Genomic DNA, 15,289 nt, shown 5'->3' on the forward strand with positions numbered 1-15,289 from the left:
ACACATGACACTCACATAACTGAAATAGTATGTATATAACCTTTTACACAAAAACTACAGATGCTATGCAGAAGGTTATTTGAATCTTTGGAATGATTTTGGAATCCATAATAGGGAAACACTTTAAGATACGTCTTCCCGATTGACAAAGCATCATTTGTCTATTTACGACCTGATAGAGAAAGAGGATCCCGATGTTTTCCTAATGACAGAAACCTGGCTTCAGGACTCTGACTCTGCCATACTGAATCTTGCATTCCCCCAGAACTATACCATCTTCACTTCTAATAGGACCACAAGAGGTGGTGGTATTGCTATGGCAGTCAAATCCTGCTTTCCGGCGGAATGGAAGCCGTCAGGACTACCCGCATGTGAAAGCGCTATTTTCAAAGTCGCCTTTTCCCATCAATTTACTTTCAGTGGGTTACTTGTATACCGTCCCCCCGGCAATGACTCGGTCTTTAGGTCCGCGCTGGCCGATATGGTCAGTCCTATTGCACTCGGCTGTGCCAATTTCAATATTTTGGGTGACCTCAACATCCATTTTGATAATGGGTCTTCCACTACCGTGAGCTCTTTGTTGGCGGATCTGGAAGCTCTCCAACTGATTCAGCTCGTTACCCTTCCAACCCATTCGGGAGGCCATATTCTTGACCCCTTCTTTTCCACACTAGAGGGGTTAAGGCTGTCAGAACCGAGGTTGATGGGGTGGACTGATCACTTGTTAGTAGAAGCTTTATGTCCGGTCCATGATAAGCCTTTTATACCCACAGACAGGCCTATCCTTAAAAGGCCTTGGCACAAGCTTACGTTGGAAGAGTTCTACAGTATATTAGAGCGAAAACCTTTGAGTACCTTTACTAATGTGGAACAAGGATACCAACAGTTCTGCGCTTGGATCACCGATGCCCTGGATTCTCTTATACCTCTACGGTGGTCGAAAGGCCGGACAAAAACACCCAGTCCCTGGTATAATGAGTCTCTCGCAGAATTAAAAAAATCCTGCCGAAAAACAGAGAGGGAATGGAGACGTTCCTATGACCCTGCTCTGAAAACTCGGTATTTTACTGAGCTGAAGCTCTATCATAGAGCTATCTGTAGAGCAAGAGCTGCATTTTACGCTCATGAATTTGCGACCAGCCCCAATCCTTCAAAACTGATTTTCAAGGTATTGAAGGACCTTATGAAAAACAGATCCTCATCAGAGGTGATTTGCACAGATTCGCACTGTGATAAACTGGCCTCCTTTTTTGTGTAGAAAGTGGAAAAAATCTATCATGGGTTCGACACACTCCACCAGGATCGACAGGCTACTATCCCTGGCACGACAGATCATGAGCCTCTGGCCATTTTACCTGAACTGTCTACTGAGACCTTTGACAGGTTCAGCCTTAAGGTCAAGTCAGGTTCTCCTGCGGACCCGTTAAAGCCAGCCTTCATTAACACACTTTCCCCGCTGTGCCGTGACCCCATATTGAATCTTATCAATATGTCACTGTCTTGTGGAACGGTACCCGCGGCATGGAAACAGGCAGTGGTCACTCCGATATTAAAAACAGCCAACTCTGACCCCCGATTGCCAGAAAATTATCGACCTATCTCCCTGCTGCCTTGGATCGCCAAAGTAACAGAAGCCCATGTCAACTCTGTTCTGTCCGAGCATCTGGTTCGCAACCAGATTTTGGATCCCAGTCAGAACGGCTTCCGGTCAGGACACAGTACCGAGACGGCATTACTTTACATCACGGAACATCTTCGCCTAGGTACTTGACTCAGGTCATACTGCAGCGCTTATATTATTAGATCTAAGCGCTGCCTTCGATACTGTGTCCCACCCTATACTTATCCAACGCTTACAGGAGGCAGGAGTGACGGATGTCGCTCTCCAGTGGTTTCGGTCTTTTCTGGCAGACCGCTCCTTTAAAGTGGCTATACCATCTGGCCAATCCGCCACCTATCCCCTGGAGCTCGGGGTACCACAGGGATCTTCGTTGAGCCCGACAATGTTCAACCTCTATGTGAAACCGTTGGCTGGTGTCGTCAAACAGTGGGGTCTTACGATGGCCTCATACGCGGACGACACACAGCTAGCGGTGACACTTAGTGAAGACCCTGAGGCAGAGGCCCCCAGATTCCGTGCGGGTCTCTTAGCAGTAGCTGGCTGGCTTCGCACCAACTGCCTTCAGTTGAATGCCACCAAAACGGAGGTGTTGGTTCTAGGGAAGCACGCGGAGTTATGGGGCAACCAGTGGTGGCCATCAGAGCTTGGTGTCACTCCTATTCCAGCTGCTGGAGTGAGAAATCTAGGAGTCTGGGTAGACTCTGCGCTGACCTTCAGAGACCACACCAAGAAGGTGGCTGCCACGTGCTATGGAATCTTGCGTGGTACAAGGCCGGTCCTAAAGTATTTTGATCCCCCCACCAGACAGCTTGTAGTCCAGGCCTCAATACTTTCTTGGCTGGACTACGGCAGCTCATTGCTGTTAGGGGTGAATCAAGCGGAGGCCTCTAGGCTCCAAAGAGTACAAAATGCCGCGGCACGAGCCATTGTGGGCCTCCCCAGACATTGTTCAGTGTCTGGTACCATCACGGCCTTGCACTGGCTCCCGGTCAGACAGCGAATTAAGTTCAAGGCGCTGTGTCTGGCCTTTAAAATTTTGAAATCTTCTTCGCCGCCGGCACTTGCCCCTCTTCTTATGCCCTATACGCCTTCGAGATCCTTGAGATCGGAGGGGCTTCATTTGGCCGTCTGTCCATGCTTCAAGCTGAGCAGAATGGGTGGCCGCTCCTTTAGGGTGCTAGCGGCAGGTTTATGGAATTCGCTCCCGGTACACATTCGTGCTCTTGAAGATCTGCTCGCCTTCAGGCAGGCGATTAAAACCTTCCTGTTTCCGGTGTCTAGTTAATCTTTTTTTCTTTTACTGTGTGTTATGTTACAGCATCTGTCAAAGCGCCAGGACGCCCCTTTGCTGGGGCAGCTGTGCGCTATAAAAATACAAATAACATAACATAACATAACATAACAGATGCAAGTGGGTTTCACTGCTGCAGTCTTGCATACCCTGGGATGGTGTTGTCTGCAGCACTGACGGTATCCTACCAGCAGCTGTTATGTGACATACATGTCCATATTTCAGTGCACAGGATGATAGCAATGAGTTAACATGTATATGTCATTGCCTTAGACTATTGATATGGTATTTCTGGCTAGTGTGCCGCATGTTTATCTCCTGAACAGTTGCCAGCTGTTACCTCCACACAGCACTGACATCAAAGAGATAACACATTAACAGACACATGTGTTTGAGAAGGTAACTGATATTTGAAGGTAGGGGATAATTATACTGAATGCCTCCACCTGCCTTGGTGACACCTTCATTGTTAGGTCCTCATGCCTCATGAGTATGATGTTGTCTGTTGACAAATCTGAAGGAGTGTGGATCATCATGCAGACCAGTTTCCCATTTACACATCAGATCATATAATTGTATTGGAGAGGTAATAAGTAAGATGTCCAATAGTTAGATACATTTTTTGGCACAGTTGTGCGTCCCACCCCATGAAGTCACAACACCCATTTAGTACTGTGTAATCACACATTTTTTATGTTCAATCGTTGTGTGTCCTCTGTTCCCATTATACATGTACAACATCATGGTAGAACTTAGCTGTCGTTGGTTTGTCTCTTGTACAGAACACCCCCTAACCTCATATTATCCTGCCACTTCGATATGAGAATATCGTAGGAGAGGAGGCAAGCTGAAATGCATATTGTGGTAAAGTGTAGAAGCTTGGATGTTTGCTGCCTACATTGGATTTGTGTTGTACAGTTCAGCCACCTGATATATATTTTTCACTTCCTCCACATCCACATTAGCAGCCCATACACCCCAAAACAACACAACATAATTGGCATCAGTGCAACCCTCATCCACACCAATTCCCATACATTTTGTGCTCTGTGATTTTCCTTAAGAGTTTTCATATCATTGACTTACAATCCAGTTGTGGTTACACCACTTCATATGACACAATATAGTCTGTTATGTACAAACTTCAATCAATTGCCCTACATATAGTGTCATCCTTTTCACTAGCCACCATGGTGTGATATGGTAGGCATTAAACTGTCATATGTGGGCATATTGCGACGAGGGACCACAGTGATGTTGAGCACATACAGCACACTGCGGGCATTAAATCCACATTTTATGAGCATTCCAGTACATCATTCTTGGGTTTACTTACCAGGGTCCCCCATCTGCCCAGTGTTTTGTTCGTGACCAGATGTCACAGCCAACCTTGTAGCAGATGTCACTGCGGGGATTGGAATCCTAGACGACATCAATGGACCTCGAAAGATATTTGTTTGCCAGTTAACATTCCAGTTGCCACATGTCATGCACTCAGTTTCAGAATTCAGTTTACAGTTCTGGCACTGTTGATGGAATTTATGTAATGGTCCCAATTCACAGAAGTAACCAGACAGAACCTAACTTTACGACTTTTGGTATTCACAAAGAGTATTTCCTACTCGTAAATGGCCTTTCTGAATACCGAAAGTCGCAAAGTTAGACTTTCGTCTCTGTTTACCTTTGTGAATCAGCCCAATATGTCAACCTGTTGTCTGCTGACAATGTAGGCTTTTGGACCCTCTACTGACCAGTTTTACTTACCAGTTTGTGAGAGTGGTGTGCCTTGCTTTGGATTATGTTGTTTCCTGCCAGCAAATGCAGGGACCGCTGCCAAGGTGGATGACTGTACTCTGGCTGAATTTGTCAATAGAGGAGAACGGAAAAGTCAGCAGAGTAAAAATGTACATGTGCAAATTTCTCACTACATGTACATGCTAACAGTAATGCTGAGTGCAGCCGCGGCAAGTGCAGGTAGGAGCAGTGGGGCGGTGCGGGGGCATGGTGGGGCAGGGGAAAGTTAGACAGACGTTACAATAAGGAAAATCATTTTTACAAAAAAGAAAATCACTCACCTCGGCAATGTGGTGAACGCAAGGTAAGTGGTTTTGATTTTTTTACATTTTATTTTCCCTATTATGTTTTCTTTTGATTTTTATCTGCCGTACTAACCACGGCAGCCTAAGTGTGAGGGGCACTTTGTCTATTGTCTATTGCTAATTACCAGTGTTAGTTACACACACCAGCAGAGCTTGGCTCATGTTTTCGATAGTGGGACTGGGATTTGCATTTCCATCTCAAATTATATTGTGGGGCTTTTGATGCAACTTACAGAAGGAGACACATGAGGTTCTGACTCACTATGACATTTCTACATACTTGGGACAACTTCCTTAGTCACAATTGTGGTGCATCCATCTTCCAGTGCTGTGACTGCAGTGGCTAAATGCTGGTATAGGGTTGCCTGCTGTGTGCCACTCTAAGGGGTGAAACCATGGACCCATTTGTGGTGCCTAACAATAAACCCCAAGATCATGGTGGTCTCCTCCTCTGTATAATTTTTCTTCCACATCTGGGGTAGCATTTTCCTGAAGTAATGCGCAGAGAAGGCAAGCAGGAACTCTATGAGGACAAACCTGGTCCTTCTTTGTGTGCTGCTTTAATACGGTTTGTAGTGCAGATCTTGCAGGTGGTGTCAATTGACCTCATCTGGTCTAAGTAGTGGGGCATGGTAAGCACTTACTCATGTGTTTAGTATTGAAGGCAATTGCCATCTGGCCCGGGTCTGGAGTTTCCAACCAGGGTTCGGAGATTCCGGCCCGGGTGCAGAGATTCAGCCTAAATGCGGAAGTAAAGATACGAGTCGGAAATGACTTCTGTGAACCAAATGTTGTAAGTTACTTCTGTGAATACCAAAGGACGCATAGGTAGAATTTTGACTCAGGTTACCTTGGTAAATAGGCCCAATATGTATTTTTTTTTACGTAATGAAAACCATATGCATCACCTGTCAGCCAAAAACCAATACACCAAACTGGGTTTAAGTTCCAGTTTCTCCAGTAAGGAGAGATGATATTTGTAGTATCTCTTGAATCATACATGCAACAGGGACAACAAAGGAAAGGTTTAGCAATACAAATATTAGGACTAAACACTACACTCAAAAGGCCTGATTAAGAATAACCATGGTCCTGAATGTGATCATTGTCCTACCTGATAAATCCAAAACTATGGGGTTTGGAATTTATTGGGTGAAATGCTTATTGCCTATTCTGAGTTTAGCCACCCTCAATGTGGCATAACAAGTAGATTTTGGTGCTTAAGCCACCAAAATGTACATGTTTTGTTATTTACCCGGTTTTATTCTCCCATTGACTTGTGGCAGGTTTGACCTACCGAAATGTAATAAAGGGTGAAGATTGTATAGCACAGGACAAGTTCTGGGTATGATAAACATCAACTTGTAACCACCCCAAAAATTAAACCTTCTTTACTATGAATATTCGTTTTCAGTGCCAATAATTACCATAATTTGGCAACCAAAATATCCACCGGAGTCTGTGATAAATTACAAGTCAAGTCAAAATGTAGGTTTATTATGACCATAGTCTTTAAACAAATGCAAATAACCGTATCACAGAATAAAATATTCACATCAAATACCATAAAACCTTTTAAAAATTAATCCAGTAAACAATTCTTACGCACCATTATAATAATACAAAACACCAAAAAAATTACATTTGCCTTAAAACTTAAATTTACATTTAAAACCCATTCCTTTCATTTACTACTGGATGTATTTTCATTGGTTTAAAATTTCATACAGTATTACAGATTATTCCTGATTTCTTAGTGCACTCAGGGCCACCTTTATATATTTCCCAAGGGCAATTGCAATATCGATAGTGGGGATTTCAGTTAATAGGTTGGCCGCATGCGCCCTTGTTCTTATAACGTGTTTTAGGAACGCTGGGCGCAGTCACTGTTTCCGCTGTTCTAATAGTGTCAAACAATCAAGTAAGATATGTAGCAGGTCTCCTTTGCTTCCCAGCTTGCACCTGCAGCGCCCTTGCTGATCTAGCATTTTTGCTTTAAGGTCTCTGTTTATTAACCATGGGTTGATCCCAATCCGCAGCCTCAGAATCTCTTGCCTGTATCCGCGATTGGGTAGGATATCTAAGTAGGGGAACCAGTTTTCGTTGGACCAAGCGTTTAGCATATGTGCTACTGATTTCTTCTTCGCTAAATAACCTATGTCAATCATTCTGGATACTTCCTTCCCATTTAGCTTCAGCTCACACTTGGTACCAAGAACTTGATACGTTTCCTGGTCCACTTCGATCTTCAACCTTTTACAGATTTGCACCAATCTTTCCCTGCAGGCCTTTACCCATTTTAGCTCACTATTCTGTATTTCTTTCTTACACCAGTGAGCTACTTTTTGCCCTTCCGGATCTTCTAGTCTTTTCCAGATCTGATTACAGCCATCTGTGTTTGTATCTCCCAAGCCTTTGTGCTTATGGCTTGTATCATAGAAGATTGTGGAAGAGATAAGAGACTTTTTATGCATTTCTCCTCCACCGAGTCCCAGGCTCCCTTACCGCTCAAATAAAGGATCTCCGCTCCATACAGGAGTTGGGGGGGGGATCATTGCCTCAAAAGCTCTAAGCATTGGTCGATGTGACATCTCTCCATAATCCCTATTGAACATTTTTAGACCACATATGGAAGTGTGTGCTTTTGCTTTTTGTGTTTCTATATGGGCGCTCCAATTTAAAGACTTATCAAACCATATGCCGAGGTATCGATACTCCTTGACTGTCTCTAGTTTGAGCTCGCCTATATACCAACTGAACCTGCTTATCTTTCTCCCAAAACATAAGATTTTTGTTTTGTCTAGATTGATTGTTAAAGATTTGCTAGCGCAGTAAGTATTGAAGGTGTTAAGCTTTCTTTGAAGGCCTCTCTCGGTCTGGTCTACTATTACCAGATCGTCTGCGTAAAGTAAGCAGGACACCTTATTTCCATCCATTTTGGGGCTTGCACTACCCTCAACCTCTAGATGGGCTGGGAGGTCTGACAGGAATATGGAGAAAAGCTGAGGGGCCAACACACAGCCCTGTCCTAATCCATTGGCAATGGGTATTTTTAGGGTCAAAGATCCCACGGTATCCCTAATGACTTGCCCCCAGTTTTCCCTGTGTAGTTCTTTTATTATGGTCAGTAGGTCTTTGGGCATATTAATCTTCGTTAGAGTATCCGATAGGCAGGCCCGGTCGACTAAATTGAAGGCTGCTCGGAAGTCGACGAAACAGCAGCATAACTTGCCGTTTTGTTCCGTCGACTTCTTTGCCATAGCCCATAAAGCAAATCCATGATCTATTGTGGAGTGGCCCGCTCTGAATTCTCCCTGTTCTGTGGTTACTATTTGAAACTCTTTTACCCATGCGTTCAGTTGGTTCAGTACTATTTTTGAAAATACTATCTCTCCTATGTCGAGGAGGTTGATCAGCCGGTAATTTTGTGGAGCCTCCATGCTCCCTTTCTTGTGGATTGGCCTAATTATGGCACCCTTCCACATAGGTGGCATTACGCCTTCTTTTAGTATTACCTGGAACATCTGAGCCAGAAATCTTGCCCACCATTTTACCTCCGACTTCAGTATTATTGCAGGGAGGTTGTCTGGTCCTGCCGCACGGGTTAGCTTCAGTTCTCTTATTGTAAGCTCTACTTGTTTTTCGTTAAATTTAGATTTTAAGTCTTCTGATATTTTTTGCCATATTTTTGTCTCTACATACTCTCTTGGAGCTCTTACCCCGTACAGTTCCCTTATATACTCTTACCATGCAGCCTCACTCACCACGCAATTTAATTCTCCACCTGTTGTTCCAGATCCTGCCTTTACCAATTTCCAAAATTGTCTTACATTTTTTTCCTCGATTGCTTCTAACAGGTCTAACCAGCATTTCTCTGTATATGCCCTTTTAGCGTCATTTACCATTGCTTTGAAATCTTTTTTCAGCTTGTTTACATGTACCTGTCTCTCTTGTGTGAAGTTCTTTTTTTTTTTGCCTTCTTTGTGCTGCCCGTATTTCCTTTTTTTTAGTTTGACACACCACAGAAAACCTTCTACCTCGGTTTGACAGTTTTACCCTATTATGTTTGTCCCTTTTTAGTTCTATTCTTAAGCACTGGACCACTTCTTCTAGCTTTCCTATGAACCATTCTACATTTTTCTTCTCGAGATTTTCAGGTTCCATTTTCATTTGCATGGCCTTCAGATTTTCCAGGTATTCTTACGTTAATCGTGTCGTCACCCGTTTAGGGTACTCAACCTCCTGGGTAATCACTGTTTCTCTATGCAATTTTCTTCCCCCCAGATATTGTTAGGTGAAGAAGGTTATGATCACTCACCTCTTTTTGTTCTATCCTAAACCCCCTAACTTGGGGGAAATTCCAGGCTTGCATGAACATATAGTCGATAGGGCAATTTTGTAGACCTAATTTAAAGATCTTCCCTGCTGGGCAGTCTGTCTTTATTCTACCATTGACACAGTGGAAACCCCTACCTCCTAGGGCGTATACTAGTTCTGAGTCCTGTTTCGAGATCGCCTCAATAGGAAAGCTAGCAGGGTTTATTCCGTACACCTCTAACAGTTCTCTATTCCATTGGTCAGCCTTTTTAGGATTTAGTTTGTGGTTAAAATCCCCCATTATTATTATTAATATATCTGCTGCATAATTTTCTAATGTACTGTCAACATCCTCTTTAAAGAACCTCATCTCCTTTTCATACTCTACTCTATTGTCCCACTGCATATATACATTCATTAGCGTCAACATTTTATGTTTCAATTCCACTGTCAAAAGTTCTATTCTACTTGATTGAACCCATTTACATTTCGTTTTCAACGGTGTTACTTCCCTCAGCACTTTTGTTGAAACCAGTGTCATCAGCCCCCCCCGATGGGCGGCCAAAGCTTTTCTTCGTGGCTGGGCGATTTAGCTGTAGGTATCCCTCAGTAAATGGGGTTTCGTCGCATGTCCAGGTCTCTTGAAGGCAGGCAATGTCCACTTTATTTATTATTTCCTTTATATATTCTCGGTTTTGCTCATTGCCTAGACCATTAACATTCCAGGTTAAGAGACCTAGATTTTGCGACCCCCCCGTCCTATTCTACCTCACTCAGACCGCCTTCTTCTTCCTCATCATCCGTGTCGCTATCATTGGGATCTCCCACGGGACTACTACATAAAGACCAGTTATCCCATGAGGTTTCATTACCTGTGTTGTCTATTATTATGTTCAGGTAGCTGAGGTTTCCTTCTATTTCTCTATAAAGATTCACTTGTCTCTTCTGTAGACCGGCATGCTGTTTTAGAAAGGTATTGTCTGTAGGGGTTTGTGACAAATTACATCAATACCTGTATTATGCTAATGTGTGTTGTTGGCTGCTAGTTTTTGGTACCAAATAGCAGATATTACCTTCAAAGTAAAGCTGGGTCTGACCGTAATTTGCAAATAGGTCAAGAACTTACAAACTTGAACAGAATTCAGGTGTTGTAATTTGAGCTGAGAAACAGGTTTAAAAATATTTAGGGGAACAAATAGATAGCCTATTTCTCAAATCACTATCTTTTTTACTTGCAGACAACAAAACTTACACCGAGAGCAGGAAGTTTAACAATGTAACAGTGCTTGAAATAGAAATAAACTGTCAATGATAAAAAATGGGGTATGATACATATCAAAGAAATGAATCTGTTCAATTAGAAAATGAACGTTAATATGAGAATTTCTACATCTAATACTAATACTAATACAAAAGAGGAAGGTTGTAGCATATTTGATCAGAAGAGAGGGACAGTATTAAACTTTCAAATGGTAGTCACATGAATCATTAATTTTGCATGGTGAGTCATTGTTGATTTTGTGACAAGCATTGCCCTGTTCCTCTTATATTAAATGATGGATCCACATATTTCTTTTGGCCGGGAATTAATCATAATATTTTGCTTTTCATGTTTTAGATGGCTCTTTTAAATCCAATGCAAAACCTAAACCAAACCTACGACGTGGAGTTCTTCTTTATGGGTTTCTCCAGTTATCCACAACTGCAAATCCTATTTTTTACTGGTTTCCTCTTGATCTACCTGCTCGCCATTTCAGGAAACCTACTTATTACGATTGTCATATATTCAGACACTCATCTTCACACTCCCATGTACTTCTTTTTGGTCAATCTGGCTCTCTTGGACATCTGTTTTACCTCATGCATTATTCCTAACATCATGGTCATCCTGCTTTCTGAGACCAAGTCAATGTCATATTGGAGCTGCATGACACAAATGTTCATCCTTTCCTCTGCTTTGGGCTCTGAACTCTTGCTTGTCACCGTCATGTCTTTTGATAGGTATGTGGCCATCTGCAGACCTCTGCATTATCAAATCATCATGAGTGAAACAGTCTATCTTTCCCTGGCTGCTATAGTGTGGATTCTTGGCATTTTAAACTCAATGCTTCACGTTGGCTTGATCTTGAAGTTGTCTTTCCTTGAAAAAACAGTTTTGGACCACATTTTCTGTGAAATTCCAGCAGTTAGTAAGGTTGCCATTTCAGATACTTATGCAATTGATCTTGTGACAATGATGGCAGATATATTTCTTGGCATGATATGCTTCGCCTTGATTATCATAACTTATACCTACATCATCTTTTCAATTTTAAAGATGCGCTCTGCCGACACAAAGAGGAAGGCCTTTTCCACCTGTGCCTCTCACCTATTGGTGGTCGGTTTGCTCTATGGAACCACTAGCTACACCTATATTCTTCCTTCTATGGGCCTCAAAGGTAACAAGGACAAGGTAGTGTCAGCCTTGTATGCTGCTGGATGTCCGGTTTTTAACCCAATGATCTACAGTTTGAGAAACCAGGATGTTAAGCAGGCCTTCTTCAAGATCTGTTCCAGGCATCTTTCCATACGTCTAAAGTAGTAAGACTTAGGGGCAGCCATATTTATTAGAAGGCCAGGAGTTCACGTTATTATGAATACTATACTAATATTGTGAGACAACGGAACCCTGTGACTTGTATTACCTATAATAACATGAGGATGCATTTCAACAAAGTTTAAAGAGAGCCCAACAGCAATTAGAAAAGACTTATGGAGAAGTAATATATAGAAACTATTATTTAAGAATATGTTTGAATTAATTGCAAACTGATTATGTACGAGTTACACTTATAACATCCCAAAACAATGCAGAACAACATTTTTTTAAACATTATGTGCAGTTCATAATTAGATACTGAGCACATGTTCAGAACACTTAACTATTTTAAGGTATAAATATACCTCAATGTATCCACATAGGTAAATGTGCAAGGTGATATGATAATCAGTAGGAAGTGTTATGACTGCACAGTGCAGGTTGTAATAACTGCAGAAATAAACAGTATAACATCTGATGTACATGACATGATTATGAACAAATGTTGGGGTTTCTGTAGTGGAAATTAGGAAAGGAATGCATGTTAATGGAAGTGTGTAGTGTGACATGGTCTGCCATTGTTCATCAGCATACATGTCATCATGTTGATGGGACTGATTTAATTTCAGATTATGTATAATGCTCCCTCTCCCCAGCAGGGGTTTCCTTGTGCTGTAAGGTAACATAATAATTGAATGGTCTACTCCATGGTTGTGAATAAGTGAGTTTTCAGCTGTTTGCAGATTTAATTGAGGTTTTTTCTTTGCTCGTTATTTGAGCAACGTTTTTTCCTAGCCCTAGCTGTGACCCACACAGTGGATTCTTTATAAATTTGGGAATCACCTCAAGATTAGGTGAAGTAGAACAATAGAAAGAGTGGTTAAATGTACCTTAAAATATTGCAGACATGTGAAGGGGCAAAAATGGTTTTGTGGCAGGTACACACATCCTTAAACAGACTCCTTATCAGAACTGTACGCCAATGAATTTGGTACAGGTGTAAAGAAATTGAGGAACATCCATTTAGGCTAGAACCAGATGTGAAGAAGCACATTCTGAAATATTTGTAATATGTGGACGAGATAACAGGTAAAACACAAAAACAGATAGCTACAGTAGTCAAGCCTGGATTAGATGAAAGCCAACACTTATGGAAGAGTTCATTCAATAATACTAAACAGATGGCAACAGGTGGAATTTAAGGTGTATATATGATCCTCATAGGAAAGCCTGAGAACAAAGATGGCCCTCGGATTTCTTACCTGTTGGGCTGGAGTGGAAAGGAGTACTAAAGTGGTAGGCTGCCACTCAGAGCTCCATTATGAGTGGTTATCAAAAATAATAACTATGGTTACCGTATAGGTTTCAGATAGTGCTGATCCTGAAGTGAGTGTGTTGTTGGTTAACAATCGATTCAATTACTTTTGCCACCAAATTAAAGTAGGGAGGTGGACCTTCAGTTTGGAAAGAGTAGAGGGGTCAGCCTTAGGAACATGGTCAGACAAAAGTGAAGAATAGCACAGCATGGTCAACACAGGGGCATCTATAGTAACCACCTTCTTTAATTAGCGTAATGGCGCTGGGGTCTAATGGAGAGCCTGAGGAAAAATAAATCAGTGTATCTGTTGTTTGATCACCAGGTGCTAGCTCTAAAACAGTTCAGAAAAGGGGGTGGTGATGAACAGAGTGTCTGAATTAAGCAGACCACTCTTACCCAGTCCAAAGATCAGGGCTTGATCCATCACCGTTATTTATCTCACTGCACCATCCCAGCTCAGAACCTGGCTATATGCAAATCAGTCTGTCCCTGGCCCAGTGCATCATGGGAACAGGGCAGACTAAACTACCAAGCCAATTCTTCACCAGAAAGGAGACAAGCTACCGGGGACCGGTTTCTGGCATTTCAGCCGTCTTCGGCCCAGCTTGCTTGAATCCTGATGGTGCAGTGAGAAAGTGACTCATGTCTGAGTATACCCTGCCACACCTATAGTGGCCAAAAACGATTCAGAAAAAGGGGGTGGTGATGAACAGAGTGTCTGAATTAAGCAGAAGACGGTAGCTTGTTTCCTTCCCAGTATAAGAATTGGCTTGGTAGTTTGGTCAGGCCTGTTCCCATGATGCACTGGGCCAGGTTCAGACTAATTTGCATATAGCCAAGTTCTGAGCTGGGATGGTGCAGTGAGCTGAAAAACGGTGATGGATCAAGCCCTGATCTTTGGACTGGGTAAGAGTGGTCTGCTTAATTCAGACACTCTGTTCATCACCACCCCCTTTTCTGAATCATTTTGGTCCACCATAAGCGTGGAAGGGTATACTCAGATGTGAGTCCCTAGCTCATTGCACCATCAGGATTCAAGCAAGCCGTGCCGAAGACGGCTGAAATGCCAGAAACCGGTCCCCGGTAGCTTGTTTCCTTCCCAGTATAAGAATTGGCTTGGTAGTTTGGTCTGCCCTGTTCCCATGATGCACTGGGCCAGGTTCAGACTAATTTGCATATAGCCAAGTTCTGAGCTGGGATGGTGCAGTGAGCTGAAAAACGGTGATGGATCAAGCCCTGATCTTTGGACTGGGTAAGAGTGGTCTGCTTAATTCAGACACTCTGTTCATCACCACCCCCTTTTCTGAATCATTTTGGTCCACCATAAGCGTGGAAGGGTATACTCAGATGTGAGTCCCTAGCTCATTGCACCATCAGGATTCAAGCAAGCCGGGCCGAAGACGGCTGAAATGCCAGAAACCGGTCCCCGGTAGCTTGTTTCCTTCCCAGTATAAGAATTGGCTTGGTAGTTTGGTCTGCCCTGTTCCCATGATGCACTGGGCCAGGTTCAGACTAATTTGCATATAGCCAAGTTCTGAGCTGGGATGGTGCAGTGAGCTGAAAAACGGTGATGGACCAAGCCCTGATCTTTGGACTGGGTAAGAGTGGTCTGCTTAATTCAGACACTCGGTTCATCACCACCCCCTTTTCTGAATCATTTTGGTCCACCATAAGCGTGGAAGGGTATACTCAGATGTGAGTCCCTAGCTCATTGCACCATCAGGATTCAAGCAAGCCGGGCCGAAGACGGCTGAAATGCCAGAAACCAGTCCCCGGTAGCTTGTTTCCTTCCCAGTTTAAGAATTGGCTTGGTAGTTTGGTCTGCCCTGTTCCCATGATGCACTGGGCCAGGTTCAGACTAATTTGCATATAGCCAAGTTCTGAGCTGGGATGGTGCAGTGAGCTGAAAAACGGTGATGGATCAAGCCCTGATCTTTGGACTGGTTAAGAGTGGTCTGCTTAATTCAGACACTCTGTTCATCACCACCACCTTTTCTGAATCATTTTGGTCCACCATAAGCGTGGAAGGGTATACTCAGATGTGAGTCCCTAGCTCATTGCACCA

General features: G+C 43.0%; 1 protein-coding gene across 1 annotated transcript; it reads left to right on the plus strand.

Annotated features, from left to right (window-relative positions):
- The first annotated feature begins 10,961 nt into the window (after positions 1 to 10,961).
- On the plus strand, positions 10,962 to 11,909 carry LOC147734835 (olfactory receptor 13A1-like). Its single transcript, XM_086952498.1, has one exon. It carries the CDS (start codon positions 10,965 to 10,967, stop codon positions 11,907 to 11,909), a length of 945 nt encoding a protein of 314 aa, XP_086808624.1. The 5' UTR covers positions 10,962 to 10,964.
- Positions 11,910 to 15,289: the final 3,380 nt, after the last annotated feature.

This window comes from Lissotriton vulgaris, chromosome 1_2, assembly GCF_964263255.1.
Source record: "Lissotriton vulgaris chromosome 1_2, aLisVul1.2, whole genome shotgun sequence".
In the NCBI taxonomy this organism is placed as follows: domain Eukaryota; kingdom Metazoa; phylum Chordata; class Amphibia; order Caudata; family Salamandridae; genus Lissotriton; species Lissotriton vulgaris.